Genomic DNA, 17,997 nt, shown 5'->3' with positions numbered 1-17,997 from the left:
GACTTACTCCTTGCTCTGGATCCTCGGAGCTCAGAGAGGAGATGGGATTTAGTTTGAGGGGGCCAGGGATTCTGGGAAGGGGGACCCTGGAGGGGCAGGGGCTCTCTATGGGGGTCATGGAGGGTCACAGAATTTCTGAAATGGGGGACAAGACCTTGGTGGGGTACAGATTGAGAATGGGAGTGCAAGAGGAGACTGGAGAATCGGGACTGAAATGAGACCAGGGCTTAGGGACCGTCCACATTCCCTCTGCCTGCTACCTCTTTACTGCTGACAGAGGAAGAGAAAATATTCAGGGGAACGTGGACAGAGGCTTGAAGGGGAGGAGACCACAGCAGCCTCCTCCCAGCAGCGGGGCTGGATGGAAATGAAACCCAGCCTCCTGCACCACTCTGGCCCTGGGCTGTCCCAGCCGAAAATCAGAGGAATTCAGAGAGAGGCAAACAGAAGGAGCAAGTAACTGGATGAGGCAGGCACCGGGAGAGTGGAGTCAAGTTTTACGGGAATTCCTAACCATCTCAGAAGAGGCGGCTGCTGTCCAGTGTGGCCCGAGCAGCACCGGCCACGTGCCAGAGTCTCCACATTATTGCCTCCCTCTGTGGCTCACGGCGGCTGTCTCCAGGGGCCCCTGATACGGTCTCACTCTCTCTCCTGCTCAGCCCCACTTTTGACCTTGAAATAGGGGTTGGAGATCACTGCACCCCAAAAACCATGGGACCCAGGATAGGTAAGTCTTGGATGAAATTAAGGAAGGGGCATTGGGAGGGAGGCTACGGGCCGTGTTCCCAGTGTGGAGGGTGAGGAGGCTAGGGAGCCCACTGGGGTAGAGTAGGTTGGAGGCTCACAGTTCCCCACACAGAGCCAACCATAAGGTCAGACCTAGAGAAAGTGTGTTAAATGAATGAGTGACTGATGGAAGGAGCAGGAAGGAGCAGGAAGGGATGTTATTTACTCAGTGGGAGGCGGGGAACCCAGCCTACCTTCCATGACAGAGACACTGGGAGGACAATGGAAATTCGGGCCACTGGAGAGCCCCTCGCTGAGCCCTGTTTTCTCTCTGAAGCAGGCAGAGATAAAGACAGACAAGGCAGAGAATGATATAGTTGCAAGTGGAGTCAGAGACAGAGCAAGTCCAGAGATACGCAGTCAGACAAAGGGCGGGCCAGAGGAGAAGACAAAGGCCGACAGGTGTCTGCCGGAATGTGCAGGGACAGGGAAGGAGGTCCGTCCCAGAGAGAAGGCGGCAGAAGAGATGGAGAAATGAAGAGAAGCAGACAGAGACAGAGAGAAGAGAGACAGGCAGACCGGCCACAAAGAATCCAAAAGCTCAGCACAGAAGAGAAAGGGATTCAGAGGGAGACTTGCAGAGCCCAGCCTGGATCGTGCGTGACACGCGCCCCGTGGAGAGGGTGGCAGTTCTGGGAATGGAGCGCCCCGCTGAGCATTTCTTGGACAGAGGAGGGAGGTGGGAAGAAAACAAAGGGTCTTCAGTCAGGGTGCCCTGCAGTGATCGCCTCTGGCCTCCTTCCAGCTGTCTGTCCTCCGCGGCTGTGTTAGCCTCACGCCCACTCAGGCAGGAGTGAACCTGCTCCCTGGCTTGTGTGGGTGACACGGAGGGCTTCGTGGGCAGGCTGACGCGGCCTGGGTACCCTGGCGTGGCAGGAAGGGTGGGGTGGATGTTTCCTTTGGGGACCTCGCCAGAGAGATGACAATGAGGTCAGACTTGGGCGGGCTGGTTTGGAGATGGGCCATTGATAGCCCAAAGTCCACATCAGCCTTGGCTGGCTACAGGATGGGAGGGTGGGTGACCCTACAGGTATGGGAAGAAACTAGTGACTTTGGCTGTATCGTACTTGACCCCCTCGCCCCATCATTATTTGGACCCCTGCAGGGCTCAGATCTAGACTGTTCTCCAGCCGTCCCCACCTCTGGCACATATAGCAGAAGGCCAATCCCAGCATCTGCCTGCTGGGCCACCAGGAACCCCCTCTGGCTTCGCTTCAGGCCTCACCCTGAGCTGAGACCTGGCTTCCCCCACGCTCTTCCTGGTCTGAGGGCTTCTGAGGGATGTGGGAATGCAGGTGGGGCAGGGCACAGAGCCTGGAGCCTGGGAAAAGAGCAGGGGCCAGCTGATGTGAAGGAGAGGGGTCAGCGGTCCTAGCCAAGGGCAGACAGCAGAGAGAGGAGTCAGGGTCAGATCTGGTTCTCAGCCCAGGCCTTCTACCAACACACCAGTGCCGTTAGGCCACAGGCAGATTTCCCTGTCTGTGGGGGAGGAGTTGGAGAAAATGATTTCCCAAGGCCATTCCTTTTGTGATTTCAGAAAAGCCTCTTGGCTACCTCTGTCTCTTTGCTCACAGCTTTTACCTCTCTACCAGGGAGGTATCTGCCCTCATTTCTTTACCGATTCTGGTGAAATTTGCCATTTGCCAACTCCTCCAAACATCACCTCCTCCAGGAAGCCTTCCAGACTGATTCTCCAGCTAGAAGTAACCTGTCTCACGGATGCTGCTTGACTTCTCCGAAGATGATTCTTTCTTGTTCCTATTGTTTCTGTTGCCTTTTAGCTGTCCTGGGTTCAAAGTGCACCGATCTGGTGCAGATACATCGCGCAAAGGAGAGAACTAGCAGCCCTGGGTTAAAATTTGAGCTCCAAATCACTGGCTTTATGAGAACTCAGTGACATACTCTCACCCTGTTTAATAGTTGAGGAAACAGATGCTCAGAGAGGGCAAGTGACTCACCCCAGGTCACCCAGCAAGGGAGTAGCAGAGTGGGGGCCAGAACCCAGGTTGTCCTGATGCCAAAACTCTTTCCTCTCTCTGTCATTACCCTCAGGGCTCCCTTCTCTCTTCCGCAGACCCCACACTAGGGAGACTCCACCCACTCGGGCACTTCTCCGCTGCTTCTAGACAAAGCAAACTATTCTAGTGCTAGTAACTAGGGAGTGAGCAGGGTTGGAGGTAGTTATTTCCTCCCAGGTTAGGCCTTGCCTCTTAGGCCAGAGCTCAGGCAGCTGTGAACCAGATGGGAAGCTTGCCTGGACCCTACAGTCAGGGGCCAGGCATTCAACGCCCCATCTGCATTTGTCCCTTCCTGGGACTCACTTTCTCTGTGTGGTGGATGGAGAGCTGAGGTGGTCATCTGGTCTCTTCCTGAAAGGCTCAGTCTTCTGTCTCTGGAAGGAGCAGTGCAGCAAAGCTCTCTGTAGAGGAAGGGTCAGATCTCCCCATCAGTGTTAAGGGGGCTTGGCTATCTCCAGCATGTCAGCTTGAACTTCAGCTGCATTGGGGGTCAGGAAAAAGTAAAGAAGTTTGGTCCCTGCCATCCTTCAGGGGTTGCAGCCCAGAGCCCCAAGCCTTCATGCTTGAAAGGATGGAGAACAATGGCTGCCTCACCAGACCCGGAGATCCCTAGTGGTGGGGCCAGATTTGATCCATTCCTGGGGCCCCAGATCTCACTCAGCACAGGCTTGGCAAATGCAAGGATTTGGGAAAGTCTCAGTGTCTAAGCTGTCCTCCCTCCACTCCATGCCTCCCCGCATGACATTCCTTCCTTCCCTCCAACCTGTTTGGAAAGAGGACTGGAGACTCATGATATGGAGTAAGGTTGGCTATAATAGGGCCCCAGAGAGTAAACGTAAGCACAGAGAGAGGAGCTGGGGCTCATGATCAGGGGAGGTGGCATGGCCAAAGCCAATGGCCACTCTCTGAGCCTCAGGCTCCATGTTCTAGGCAGAAGGAGACTGACCTGAATTCCCTGTGGGCTCCAGGCTCACCCTTCCCCCAAGGCCCTCCTCACTATTTTTAAGGTCATCTTGGGTCTAGATGCGATAGCCAGGCCTGGAACTGGGAACAGAAAGTCCCAGCACAGGGTGCCTGACCCAGCTTGGAAACCACCAGAAAGTGCTTGGCCTCCTCCCCCACCCTGCACTATCTCCCTCAAGAAGCAACAGCTGGGAGGCCTATAAAAGCTGGACCTCAAGCCTGCTATTGTCATCCCAACAGACCACCCAAAGCCCTGGGAGGAGGAATTTCCCAAAGATGACAGCCAAGCCCATTGTGCCTCCAGGGCTCCCACTCCTCCCCAACCCCAACCTGGACCCCTCCTCCCACATTCCCATGCTCCAGCCCTGTCTTCTCCCTCAGCTTAGCTCGGTTCAACTTAACCTGGACCAGGCCTTGCAAGATGAGAAATGGTTTGCTGGGGAGGAAGGACAATCCAGACCCAGGGTGAAGCGTGTGCAAAGGCAGAGGGATGAAAAGCATAGGATGAATTTGGGGAATGGCAAGCATCTACAGAGCCTGAGAATACTGTTTGCTAGGGGTGGGTAGATGAGACAGGTGCGGTTCCCAGGGGCCTTGACCTTTTGAGGCTGAGATGTCTGTTTTCACATGGTGCAGAGGGGGTCACTGCTGTTGAAGATGGCAGTGCACCCAGCATGACATTTTCCTGCAATCCTACAAACCTCCATGACATGGGCTCTCTTCCCTCGCTCCCAGAGAAGCTGAAACTGACACTGGCTAACGACGCTGCCCAAGGTCACACAGCTCCAATGGGGCAAAGCAAATATTTAAATCCAAAGTCTTCTAATCCAGAGGATTTCAGCAGGGACATGGTCCATCAGGACACAGGATGGGACAGGTACTGCCCTGAGGAGCTCACTGCTTCATCAAGGGACGTAAATAGTGAGGGAAACTGCAAGCTGAGGGCATACAGAGCAATCTTGGAAGGGCTCAAGGAAGGGGTTGGCCACATAGGCTTCCTTCTATTCCAGCACCTCTGGAGAAGTATCTGTCATTTGTTATGAGGGGCGGATTACCCAATATCTGCTGCTGGGAATATTTCCCTTCCCAGGCTCGGGCTCTGGGTGTATCCGTGCTGGAAGCTGGTAGTTTTTCCAAAAACATCTTGGCACCTCTGTGACACTGTCCCCTCCCCCAACCTTGGCACCTGAACATGGTTCCCGGTTAGGTTCCTCTTTTTGCTCTGTTTTCTTCAGATGGGACACATGGCAGAGGCGTCTCACTCTCGCTGGGCAAGTTGCCTGCCCACTTGTGGCTTCTGTTACCTTCTTTCTGCTCTTGTCTCCAGACAGCCAGAGATCTGGCTCCAGCCCGTATCCTCTCCTGGGCTCTCCTAGAGCCCACAGCCTCCTAAATATCTCTCCCTTGGTGCACACGCCCCACCCCAGCCTGCCACCCCAAACTCACCATGGTCAAGGCTGGATTCACCACACCTTTGCAGTCCCAGCCCTCAACCATGGCAGGCCCAGAGGCAGAGCTGCTCCTCCTGGGCTGCTCCTCTCTCCCCTCCATCCCTGCCCCCAGGACTCCTCGGCTTCCTTCACTCCCCACATCTGATCTTCCACCAAGTCCTACCTTCCCACTGTGATACCTCAGCTTGTCACTCTCCTTTCCCACAGCCACTGCCTAACCCAGGACCCATGGTCCCTCGCCACTCTGGACCCCACTCTTGCCTTCTCCCTGGCTCCTGCTCATTGCTTGACTCTTCCACTCTCAACCTACAGGCACGAGGTCTGTCCAGGCGGTCAAATCAGACCTCATCCCTGGGCTCAGAACAAAGCCCAGCCCTTCTACCTGGCATTCCGGCTCATTGTAGCCTGGCTCCTCCAACCGCTCCAGCCCCAGTCCCCCCCACTGCACCCCTACCGCAGCCCTAGTGCTCCAGCCTTGCCAGACCATTCGTTCCCTGAGCAGTTTTTGTACTTTGATTTGTCTGTCTTTTTCTCTGTTGTTTCTTCCTTTAGGAAGACTTCCAGAACCTTGCAATCTAGGCTAGGGCCTCTGCTGTGTTTTTGTAGTCTTGAAATTCCTTGTGTTACATCAGTGCGCTCAGGTCACTGGGATTCTGTGTTTGATGTCTGCTTCCCCTCCCCACCACTCCCACTCCCTGACACTGGGAGCTCCTTGAGGGCAAGGACGGGGCCTGCTGGCCTCTGTGTCCCCAGCAGCCTGCCTCAGAGAGCTGTCAGGATGTGCGGGATGAATCTTCACTGTTACTTCTAGAACCAGCAGAGACCAGTTTATGTAAAGCCCCTGGGCAAGTCAGGGTCCTCTATGACCCTGTTTATTCACCCCTCAAAGGCTTAACCCAGCCCTGGCTTCCTGTCCAGGGGACGCCCCATCCCAGTGTGGCTGTGAAGTCACCGGCCGATGAAGAGGGTCCCTGAAAACACACCAGGCAGGCAAACCCCCTCAAGAGAGACTCCAATGGGGCAACTTGCCACGTGTAGGCCCAGCATCTTGGGCCAGCTGGGTGCTGCTGTATGAGAATGTGGGCCCAGGATTGCCAGATCTGCTCATCTTTCAGGAAAAAGCAAAAATCTGGAGTTTTATGTGAAATTTCCTGTTTTTAATTGCTGGCCACTAACTTCAAAACACTCAGCAAGCATTGCGCAAGCCCCCCCCCCCCAAAAACATCTAGAAGCCAGATGCACCACCAGGCAGGGCTTCCACGCACTGTACAACTCCAACTCCATTCACTTTGGGCTGTGCAGCCCACATAACTGCCTATGAGGCCACTGACCGGGGCCTCTCCATTGTAACCTCTGCCTTATATTCTATCCCTCCTAGTTCTTGTGATGGCCTTGGCAAAGGGTGTGGGGGAGAGGCCTTTCATTCTCTCATACAGGGAAGTTATTAGAAGAAAAAAAAAGGGACCTTGGAATGCAGCTGGTGGGATGGGGTGGGAGTTGGGAGAGGACGAGAAATGGCTGAGGGAGGGCTGTAGAGCGGTCTGTGTTGCTTCAGGGATCAGGAGGAGGTGACTGAGTGATGCCGGGGCTGAGTGTCCCACAGGAAGGAGTATCGTTTTTTTCTGGGGCTTGGTGGCCACACCTGGAAATAGATTTCCTGGTGAGTTTGGAGCAAAGGCTGACGAAACTGCCACTTGCGGGATTTCCTGATATTGACAAAGGACATTATCCTGTGTGACCCTCCCACAGGCTTGAGAGGCAAGGCTTAGTATTCTCAAGGCTGAGGCTCAAAGAAGTCTAATTGCTGGCCCAAGGCCATACAGCATCTCTGTGATCTTCCATTTTGCCCTCTCTGCTGGAGACAGGCTGGAATGTTATGGAGAGAAAGTGCCCTTATCTTGTCCCTCCTCGGTTCTCAGGATGTGAGAATCCTCACAGGCTCTCTTGGCATTTCCCAGCAGGTCCCTTCTGAAAGTTCAAAACTGGGCTTTGGTTATGAGTCCTGAACTCCCACCACGCTCAGGTCCCCTGGAGTATTGGACTCAGGTCCCCACATGTCGTTCCTGCCTCATTTGTCTCTCCAGCCTTGCCCTGACAACACTCTCTGAGCCCATTAGAAGAGGGTGTTAACTTACCAGCGAATGGCTGACTCCTTCAAGAAGCTAGTAGAAGGGCAGGCTCTTGCCATAAAACCACCTTTGACAAATGACAGAAAGGAAGCCAGGCTGGAATAAGAAATGTCTACATAGGGATTATGTTTCATTTGTTCTAAGGCCTTCTTTGCAGCCAACCTTCTTGTGGTTGCTCTTGGGGGCCCAAGAGTCAGGCAGATCTGAATTCCAGTCCAGGTTTTGCCATTTACCAGCCCCAGGACCCTGGGTATGTTGCTTCCTCTCTCTGTGTCTCAGTTTCCTCCTCTGTACCATGGAATCACAGCAGCTACCTTTAAGCGGTGCTAGGAGGGTGGGTGAGTGAGCTGAGCCCAGCCCAGCTCAGCCCAGCCCAGCCCAGCCCAGCCCAGCCCAGCACATAGTGTTGCTGGTCTGTGGGAGCTCCTCAGACAAGCCCCCAGAACAAACTCCTCCAAGACACTTCCTGTAGGGAAGTGTCTCCTGAGCCAGAGAGCTGGGTCTCCCAGCCTCCCACCTTCTCAGCCCTCTAGGGTTGAACTTTCTCTGGATTCTCGAGTTCCAAATGTGGTCCTTGCAGTCGCAAAACAAGCATGGAAGCCAGTGGGGCGCTTGTGCCAGGACAGACAGCTGACAGAAAGCCTGGCTGCCTGATGGGGAATAAACATTTACCACGCAGCTGCTACTCGTGTTTGGGCTGCCTCCCCACACATTACTGACAGAACCTGTTAGGAAGACAATGTCTATTTACTGTGAGCAGGGATAAGACCACTTCTCAAAGCTTTGGTGATGATTCAGAGTGGGGAAGTAAGGTAAATATTTGCTGAGGATTGGAAGTTTGTTCTAAGGCTCATCCTTTAGGGTGGGGAGGGAAGGACAGGAGGGAGGCTTGACTGGGGTTGAATCATTCCTACAGGCCGCCCCCAGGCCCAGTCCAAGTTCACCCCCACAGCAACCCTGTCTCCTGTCAGGGTGACCCCTGACAAAATCTTCACAGGATGGGAAAGCCCTCAGAGATGTCACACAAGAAGAACATACTTTACTGGACTCAGGACGCTCCTTCTGAAGGGAGCTTTGCCCTTACTTAGAGAGTCACACTGTTTGTTGCCAGCCTTCTTGGAGGCCTCGGTCCACCAGAAGAGCTTAAAGAGACCTGGCTACCGGCCTGACCAACCCCATTCAGTGACCAACTGACTACCCAGTGCACAGACTGATCCCAGGGGCCATGGCTTCCCTCCTTCATTTGAAGGCGATTCTAAGTCTGTCTGCTGATCTTCTGTCCCCTTCCCTTCTCCATATCCTGGACTTCTTTCAGAGCCCGGCCTCCTGCTGGCTCCTTGGTGGGTGGGTGCTGCCAGCTTTCAGCTAGCCCAGTTAGGTTTGGTTGGACCATGGTGGAGAAGAACACTGTGCTTCTTCCCCTTGTCAAACCTGTACAAGGAGCATGGAGTGATGTTGAGGTTAACAGCTTCACCAACGTTAACCAGCAGAGCTAGTTACCTCAGAGCCTCAGTGTGCTCATCAGATGCATAGAGATAATGAAAACTCCAAGGCCCAGAGCGGTGGGGAAGCTTCGGGAACAAGGAGAGCATGCATGTGAAGGCTTAGCTGCGTTAGAGCGTATAACAGGAATTGCTCTAGGAATTGACCCATCTGCGCTGGTGAGTGAAACCAGAGCTTAGAAGTGGTCCCATCAGTCCCTTCTGGGAGAGTTCGCTCGCGCTCCCCCTCACCTCCTTATCTTTCTAAGTGACCTCTGCAGAACCCATCCCCTCCCTAGGCCAACCCTTTATCTTCTCCCTGACAGGTGTCCCTTTGGTTTCAGTATCTCCTCATTTCCCCTGAATCCTTATGCCCCTCCCCCAAGGCACTCCTCCCCCGCCACACACACACACACACACACACTCCCATTTCTTCAGTCAAATTCCTTAAGATCTTCAAATCAAATAGACATTTCTCCAAAGAAGATAAACAAATGGCCAATAAGTACACCAAAAGATGCCTAACATCATTAGTCATTAGGGAAATGCTAATCAAAACCACATGAGATATCTCTTTATACCCAGCGGGGTGGCTAGAATCAAAGAGACACAGTACTAAGTATCACAAGGAAGTGGAGAGATTAGGCCCATCAGATCATGCTGGTGGGAGCCGAAGATAGCCAGATCACTTTGGAAAACAGTTAGGAAGTTTCTGAAAAAGTTGAACAGAGTTCCCCCATGACCCAGGAATTCCCCTCCTGGCTACATACCCAAGAGAACTGAAAACATACGGTGACACAAAAATGTGTACAACTTCTGAATGTTCGCCATACCTGAAACATAAACCAAATGTGATGTATGTCTGTACAAAGGGACTTATCCAGCCATAAAAAGGAATGACGTACGGAGGTACACTGTAACAGTGTGCTACGTGAAAGCAGCGAGACAAAAAATTACACATTGGACTATTTTGCCTATATGAATTTATATGAAATATCCAGAATAGGCAAAGCTGGAAAGCCAGGAGCTGGGGAGAGGGAGGACTCCTGAGGGGTATGGAGTTCCTTACAGGGATGGTGGAAAATGTTCTGGAATGAGTGGTGATGAGGTATGCCCTTTTTCATATGCCCCGACCCACACAACTGTATGCTTTAAAAGGGTGAGGTTTATGGCCTATGAATTATACCTCAACTGAAAAAAATTCCTTAGGCTTCCAGGTACCTCGTTTGAGGAGCACAGAGCCTTCACTGTGGCAGTTCCAGGCCTCTGTGGCCCCTCCCTGAGTTTGGGTTCTGGAGATGGAGAGTCCCCACGTCCCTGCCTGGGTCAGGGGTGTCCTTGCATCCGGTTCCATGCTCCAGAAGGAGCTTGTTGAATGAAGGGAAACTCCTGCCAGGTTAAGAAGTGTGTGAAACAATGGGGGAGGTTTCCGCGGGAAGCCAGGGCCCCAGGAGGGGAGGAAGGCCTAAGGGGTCGTTTTCCATGTAAGTGGAAGGGTGGAGTCTCCCAAGGCCAGATTTAGGAGCTCCTCACTGAGATCTCACTGAGATGAAACATCAGAAGACCCTAGGAGATGCCCCTGAAGGGGTTCAGCTGTCCTCTCCCTGCGGTGAGTGGGATACAGGCATGGTTTCCATGGAGGAACCCAGACATGCCTAACGGGGCCCAGGATCCAGGTTCTAACCACAGTTCTGCCTCCTGAGTCATCGCCACACTTGGGGAACTCAGTTTGTCCAGAGTGAGGGAGGTGGTTAAGTGGGATGTCTCTGAGGATCATTTCTGCGCCAACCAGCAACATGGTTTGATAGGTAGCTCTGGGATTACACGAGGGGTAGTCCCCTGTGGGGTCATTGCTATCTGTTCTGAATGACTCCCAGGAAAATTCTTTATGCCCTGACTGTAGAACAAGTCTTGACCCTGCACTGACCCTAAATCTGAGATCCTACCCTGAGCCAGACAGACCCACAGCCAGACTCAGTCTCCAGGCACTGAATGTCTCGCAGCTACAGGCCCAAGAGGGGCTAGGCCGCTCATCCTTACTGCCGGAGTCCCTGCTTGAAGCGTATGGAGTGTGGCCGGCAGCTTCTCCCTAGAAGGAAGGTTAATACTGGGAATGGAATGACGGTGTGAGACAGGAGGTCCCAGCTGGGATCTGGCTAGCATTGGCACATAGAGCCCTTAGGAAGGGCCCTCCCATCACTGGGCCTCAGGAAGGCTGGGGGTGCTCAGACTTTCAGATTGCCACCAACCCCTGGAGCACCGTGGGTGACCTGAGGCAGGACCATTCTCTGGGATTCCATCACCACTCTCACCTCCTGGATGTCTGTCTCACAGGTCCGGTGGGTGAGGAGCCCCAGATGCCAGGCAAGGATGCCAAGGCCATGATGGTTGCAGAAGACACACCTGGAGGTAAAGCCAGCCCAAACCCTCAGGACTTGAGGCGAAGCATGTTCTACAGCATCAAGGTATCACTCAGGGCCTGCTGGGAATAGGGCTGTCCTGACCTACAGGGAAGGCTTTGTAACTCTAAGCAAGCTGCTGCTTTTCTCTGAGCCTCAGTTTCCTCATCTGTAGGATGGGTGGCCACGAGAATCCAAGAGATAACCTACGAAAGCATTTAGTTGGGTTTGGGGCACACATTCCCTCCTTCCAGAGAAGAAAGAAGGGTTACTCTGTGGGCAGTGGGGGACCATGCTCCCCATCCCCCATTGTTCTAGAGAGAAAGAGAAGGACCCCAGGGATCCTGAATCTGTATGAATTTGGGGGAGTTCTGGCTCCTCCAGAGGTAGCCCTAAACCTCCAGGCATCCTCTGGGTGCCAGGACCTGTCTTGTTTGATTCTCACAGTAGCCCTGAGGGGTAGGGACAGGGTCCTTGTTGTATACAAGAGGAAACCAAGTCAGAAGAACAGAGTGAACATTTTTAAGCTCTGGCATAAACACCCTTCTTTGAAGTTAGTTTTTCTTCTCCTGGGAATTCTGCCAGCTCATCAGAAGGGAGGCCCGGATGTTTGGGTGGGGCTAGGTGGGGTGGGTGGCTTGAGGATTCAGGGTATGAAAGTCATCTCCCAAGGGAACTGTAGGAGAGGAGTGGGTGGGCTGGGGTGGAGAAGGATCTGGAAGAGCTTCCTGGAGAAAGGGGCAGGGTGGTGGAACAGGGAGGAAGGTGCAGTCCAGCCCAGGGGAGCTGTGAGGGTCAGAGTGGCCCCAGAAAGACTCTACTCTCAGTCATGTGGGTCTCAGGTGGCACCAAGACCCCTGAATGTACCCAGGACAGTTTGTGTAGTTTTTAGGCCCGTGTGAGAAGCCAATGGCCACTCTAGTAACTCTTTCTTTTTCTCTCTCCTGTGTGTCTGTCTCCGCTGATTCTGTTTCCCTATCTCTATTCCTTGCTCCTCCCTTTCCCCAACTCCATCTCTGTCTCCCAATGACCACCCCCTCTGACCGAATCCCCACCTATCTCCCTGCCCACCACCCACCCCCGGCTGGCTGGCCGGCTGTTCCCGCCATGGCTCCCCTGGCAGTTCTTCGTCCTGTGCCACAGCCTGCTGCAGCTGGCCCAGCTCATGATCTCCGGCTACCTCAAGAGTTCCATCTCCACTGTGGAGAAGCGCTTTGGCCTCTCCAGTCAGACCTCAGGGCTGCTGGCTGCCTTCAACGAGGTACTGGCCCTGGTGCAGCCACTAGGAGGGAGAAGGATTGAGGGAGACTCTTGCCCCCACCTCCTCACCCCCCCTCTCACTAGCCTGACAGAAACCCTTCCCGTCCCGGTGTCCACAGGCAACCTCACCACAGCTCCTTCCCCAAATCTCCAAATCTCCTTCCCCAAATCTCCAGCTCCTTCATCATGTCCTGGTAGAGAAAACAACCTCTGCCTCCTTGTAACGTCACAGCAAGGGCGGTCCTGCCCTTGGGGACACTCTAGAGGTTGGGGTGGGGGGTATTGTAGAGGTAGGCAGAATTCCCATACTGCCCACTCTCCCTTTGACTCCTTTACCTGGCTATTGCCTGTCCCGTGAAGGAGTCAGAGGAAGTCACTTCAATAGTAGTGTGATAGATTTAAATGAGATCGAAGGCAGAAATTTGGAACGAGTGGGTGGCCGGGGGAGGGAGTGATAGCATGACACGCATGTCCCCTCAGAGTTGCCTGGGGAACCCTAAGTCTGGGGCCCGCAGCCAAGCAGGGAAGACTGGACAAGCTGCTTTGGGGGAATTTAGAGATCAAGGTCCAGCTGTGCCCCAACACCCCCCCACCCCAGATGTTCTCTACCTCAGAGGAGGCCACTGTCTGGAGAATTTCAAGGCAATTCTCTCCCCCTGGACTGCCAACGACACAGCACCCCTGGATAGTCCTCAGACTCCACCTCCAGATCTCAGAGGTGGGAAGGAAATGTCATTACCGAGTTCTGGGACCTGGGGAAGTCACTCCCCACCTCTGAGCCTCAGTGTGCCACCTATAAAATGGAGAGTGGTTATCCTTCTCAGGGTTGGTCCTCCTACCAGCTCTCTTGTGGTTGCTGGCCCCCTCCAGCAGCAAGGAACCTGGGGCTCAGGGTGAGTATAACAGCCCAGAAGCGATGGGGTGGGCAGCGCTCCCCAGCTTCTGGCTGCAGAGACTGTCCCTTCCCTGCGAGCTCTCCAATCCCCTCCAGTGCCCACAGCCTCAGTTTTTTATTCTAAGCCTTAAAATTCCAAAGCCTTAGTTCTCTGGCTTGTGATTTTGTCTCCCCCATATCTCAGACACTTAAAAACCCTTCCGTTGACTCTTCCATGTTCTAACGTGGGGTCCAACCCGCTTTCCATGATGAAATGGAACTGCTAGCCTTGTGCACTCTGCCCTCCTTTCTCTCCCCCTAATGGGGGCTGTGGGGCCCCCTCCACTTCAGAGGACCCAGATTCTGTGTTTAGAGGGGCCCGGATGATTCTCATTCTGTCAGCTAGTCCTTTAGATTGAGGGGAGCACCAGGCTGGCAAGAGAAGCCGGGGTAGTGCTGGCCTCTGGTGACTCTGCTCTGCTTGAATGGGTCCCCTCATCCCTTGGCAGGTGGGGAACACAGCCCTGATTGTGTTTGTGAGCTACTTTGGCAGCCGGGTACACCGGCCCCGACTGATCGGCTATGGGGCCGTCCTTGTGGCCCTGGCAGGCCTGCTCATGAGCCTCCCACACTTCATCTCCGAGCCATACCGCTACGACCATACTAGCTCCGGTAAGAGCAGGAAGGGCTGGGCTGGAGACGGATGCCAGGAGCCGCCTTACCACCTACCATGGCCTTTTCCCAGGCCCCTGGGTCAGGATGGGCCTGGCTCCCCAGGGCACCCATGGGTCCTCCCCGCTCCCTCGGTCCCAGCATGGGCGGGTCCTTCTGGCAGTCCTGGGGAGTGGGGTTGTTCTGGGGGCAGTGGGGTATAACCCTCTGGGCCTCCCTTGGTGAGGGCCTGCTTGGGTGTCACTGTGTTTTTGAGGTGGGGGGAATTTACAACTCAGCCTACTTGAGAGCCTGGCATGGAGTAGGTCCTCAGGAAACGTTTGTGGAATGATAATAATAGCACCACGTACCCCTTATGTTGTGCCAGCCTCTCTTTTAAGTACTCTATGTGTATTAGTGCTTTAATCCTCACAAGAAGCCATGACATTAATGAAAGAATGAATGAGTGCATGAACCAATTAAAAAATGAAAGAATTTTAGACAGGAGTTGTGAGGCCTAGTGAGATGTTGGTGAAGGCCTATTGCACAGGCAGATGCCTGTCCCTTAGAGAATAACCCAAGCAGCCTGAGCTTCATTCCTTCAATATTCCATCCACCCATCCAGCTACCCACCCCTCTGTCACCCATCTATGTACCCGTCCATCTATCCATCTATCCACCATCCATCCATCCATCCATCCATCCATCCATCCAGTGCTCTGCCCAGCAACCCTTAGTATAGCCTACTTAGTGTCAGACCCCCTCAGAGAGCTCAGTCTTGCCTCCAGGGAGCTTCCAGCCTGGGAGAGGAGACAGAGGTGAGCAAAACCTTTGCAGTGAGTCATTTGTGTGAGAAAGGAAGCACTGGGACCAGCCTGGCATGGAAACCTTCCCAGGGGAAGAGGGCTCTCAGAGAGCATCGCCGCCCTCGCTCACACCCCAGCACTCCCACTCTGTGCCAGGACCCAGGGCGGAAAGAGGGAGCAGCATGACCAGCCCCGAGAAGCTCCCAGGGAGGCACTGGTTAGAGGCCCAGGCAGCTTTTCTGCAGGGTAGAGACTCCAGCTCGTTGGGAGTCAGCCGGAGGGAGCCAGCAGAGCCCCGAGTGGGGTGGGGGTTAAGGAGAAGGTGGGTGTTTCAAGTGCCAGGAGCCACAGGGGCAACAGCCAGGAAGTGGGAGAGTAGAGTGTGGGCGAGCAGCTCAGGGGGCTTATCGAGGCCCCGAGTGCAGAGCTGTCAAAAAGCCTGACTGGAATGCTGGGGGGAAAAAAACACATTTCTGGGTCTAGAGTCTTCTCTTCAACAGAGCTTTTTCTGTGAGGGTTATACGTGTTCTTCCTCCTCCTTTCTGCCACACAAGAGCCTTCTGCCATGGGTGCCCCAGGAAAGCCGGAGGGCAGCCATTCTCCTGCCTGGGCCTGTCTCGGATGAGTATACTAGGCTTGGTGACTTCCAGGCATGCAGCCGGCTTTGGCATCCCCAACTCTTCTGCTCACCCCTTCTTCATCCAGCATGAATTAGTCTCTTTATTGCTAATTCTTCTCTACCAGGCCCCCTGCGAGGCCCTGGCATCACAGGGGAGCGAAAAGGATACAGAGCCCTATCACAATCATTGTCTGTCAGTCTAGTAGGCTCTGTGCGTGGGCGGTACACACATGCCATGTTTACAGCCTGAAGCAGGTGTTGGCAGCATCGTATTTTATGGATGGGGAGATGGATGTTCGGAGAGAGGGGGATCTCCTCAAGGTCCACAGCTCGTGGGGCCATGATGTGTCCAGGTAGCTTGGTCCCAGAACCCTGCTCCAAACCATAAAATTATCCTGCTTCTGAATTCTGAATTTCTGTAGAACTTCCATTCTAGGAGACTCTTGAGAGGTGAGGAAACTGAGGCCCAGATGGGCTGATGGCCTCTGACAAGGTCTCCCAGGTTTCAACTCACACAACTCAGTTGAAGGTCCAGGACCTTGACCCTGGTTCACATGGCTTTTCTGAGTGTCCCGGCTCCCAGAAAAGGCTGGATCGGCCGCAGAGAGAAGGCCGCATCTATACCCACAGTTGGGATAATAATAGCATGAGGGTCTCTTTAAGTTTGCTCACCAAATATTGGTGAGCTACAGGGAGAAACTGTCTGGTACTAAATTAAGAAAGTCCCCTTCACTGAACTCTGTGTCTGTGTCCTGAGCTGACCCGAGCCCACCCAAAATGAAGGCCAAGGGCCCTAGAGCCTTCTTCAGTCCAGCTTCCCTCCCCAGCCTGGCTCTGCCTTTAGCCCTGACCTTGTCCCTCAGGCTCTGTGAGTCTGTCCTGCTGAACTCCTCAAGCCCTTGGGTTTGCATGTGCTCTGACTGCTCCCTGGAGCACCCCTCCCACCTTCTCTTTCTGGAAAATCTTGTTTGTCCTTTTTGGCCCTGTTCAACCTCAGTCTCTTTTGACATCCCACCCCACCTGAGAACCACAGTTGCCACGGCACCTCCACATACCTCTGCTCAGAAAAGTGGCATAGGGTACATTAAGAGCAAGGACTCGAAGCCAAGCTGCCTGGGTTCCAACCACGCCTCTGCCTTTGCTAGTTGCTGCCTGAGCATCAGTTTCCTCTTCTGCGCAATGGGCATAACATAACCCAATGTTATGCCCAGCACAGAGTTGCTGGGGGGAGGGAGCAAATCCCCTAGGGTTGCTGGGGGAAGGGAGGAACATGGTTGATGTACACAGCACCTAAAATGGTGTTTTGTGTCCAGTGCATGCTGTGTTAAGAGTCTCAGCTCTTGTCATAATATTTTTTATCATCTCATAGTGGACATGCCACAGGATTTTGAGGCCTCTCTGTGCCAGCCCACAACCTCGGTCCCAGCCCCTACCCCAGACCCCTCCAACAGCAGCTGCTCAAGCTACACGGAAGCCCAGCACCTGACTGTGGTGGGGATAATGTTCGCGGCCCAGACCCTGCTTGGCGTGGGCGCGGTGCCCATTCAGCCCTTCGGCATCTCCTACATCGATGACTTTGCCCACAACAGCAATTCACCTCTCTACGTTGGTGAGAACCGGGCTCGGAGGGAAGGCCAGGCTCAGAGGTCAGAGGGTGAGAGGACCAGGTAGGGGCTGGGCGTGAGTTCCCAACCTCTGCCACATGTGGCCAGGAAAGGTCTGGAGAAGCCCTGGAGTTTTCTGGGCCTGCTCAGGGGAAGTTGGGCCACTCTTGCCAACTGGAGATGGGGCAGGCACTGATCTGTAGAGGGAAGCCGGGGCCAGGGAGCCTAACTCGGGCTTTGTGTTGCAGGGATCCTGTTTGCAGTAACCATGATGGGGCCGGGCATGGCCTATGGGCTGGGCGGTCTTATGCTGCGCCTTTATGTGGACATAGACAGGATGCCAGAAGGTGAGCCTCAAAGAGCGCACAGCCGTCCCTGGGAGGCACACTGCTGCTAGCTCACTGTCCGCTGGCCTCATAGGAGACACTGAGCCAGAGAGGTCATGTTCAAATCCTAGCCATCCCACTGACCTTGGTCATGCCTCTTAAACTCTCAACTTCTTCATCTTTGAGACACTCTCTGTCCTGCCCACCTCCCCAAGCTGCGATCAGAATCCAGTGAGAGATGAAGAGAAATGGCAGACCGCCACCAGACAGGCAGTTGTCTTGTCACTGCTATTAGGATGACTCTTCGCCCAGTCCTGTCCCTGAGCTCCCCCTGACCCCAGCCTGCTTCCGGATACGCTGCAGGGCACACAGGATCCTTGTTCTTGGCCTATAGGGAGCTCCCATCTTTAGGAGCAACAAGACCCAGGTCAAATAGAGAAGCTTGCAGGAGAGAATTTTTGGAGCAGGATTCGGTGAGCTTGGGCCAACCCCAGATGGGAAATGTACTGGGCAACCTCTCAGGACCCTTCTACTTCTGACCATCTCAGAGTTTGGGAACCTGTGCCAAGGGCTCCGCTCAGGGAACCATAGTCTTTGATCCAGGCAGTAGTAGGGGTGGGCCAAGAAGTG

The 17,997-nt window shown here is 54.1% G+C and overlaps 1 protein-coding gene across 3 annotated transcripts in view; it reads left to right on the top strand.

The window, feature by feature from the left end:
- The first annotated feature begins 368 nt into the window (after window positions 1-368).
- The window catches only part of SLCO2B1 (solute carrier organic anion transporter family member 2B1), a 43,835-nt gene continuing 26,206 nt past the window's right edge, over window positions 369-17,997 (top strand). The window contains exons 1-6 of one of the 3 annotated variants that reach the window (XM_044258526.1): window positions 369-727; window positions 11,163-11,293; window positions 12,351-12,488; window positions 13,871-14,033; window positions 16,807-17,046; window positions 17,290-17,388. In XM_044258526.1, the coding sequence (XP_044114461.1) occupies window positions 712-727; window positions 11,163-11,293; window positions 12,351-12,488; window positions 13,871-14,033; window positions 16,807-17,046; window positions 17,290-17,388 (787 nt within the window). In that variant the 5' untranslated portion in view covers window positions 369-711. Of the gene's footprint in view, window positions 728-11,162; window positions 11,294-12,350; window positions 12,489-13,870; window positions 14,034-16,806; window positions 17,047-17,289; window positions 17,389-17,997 lie in introns of those variants that run through there. The other 2 variants (XM_044258527.1, XM_044258528.1) reach the window with 2 other exon arrangements.

This window comes from Neovison vison, chromosome 7, assembly GCF_020171115.1.
Source record: "Neovison vison isolate M4711 chromosome 7, ASM_NN_V1, whole genome shotgun sequence".
Taxonomy (NCBI): Eukaryota; Metazoa; Chordata; class Mammalia; order Carnivora; family Mustelidae; genus Neogale; species Neogale vison.
This window is presented reverse-complemented; position numbering and strand designations above follow the sequence as displayed.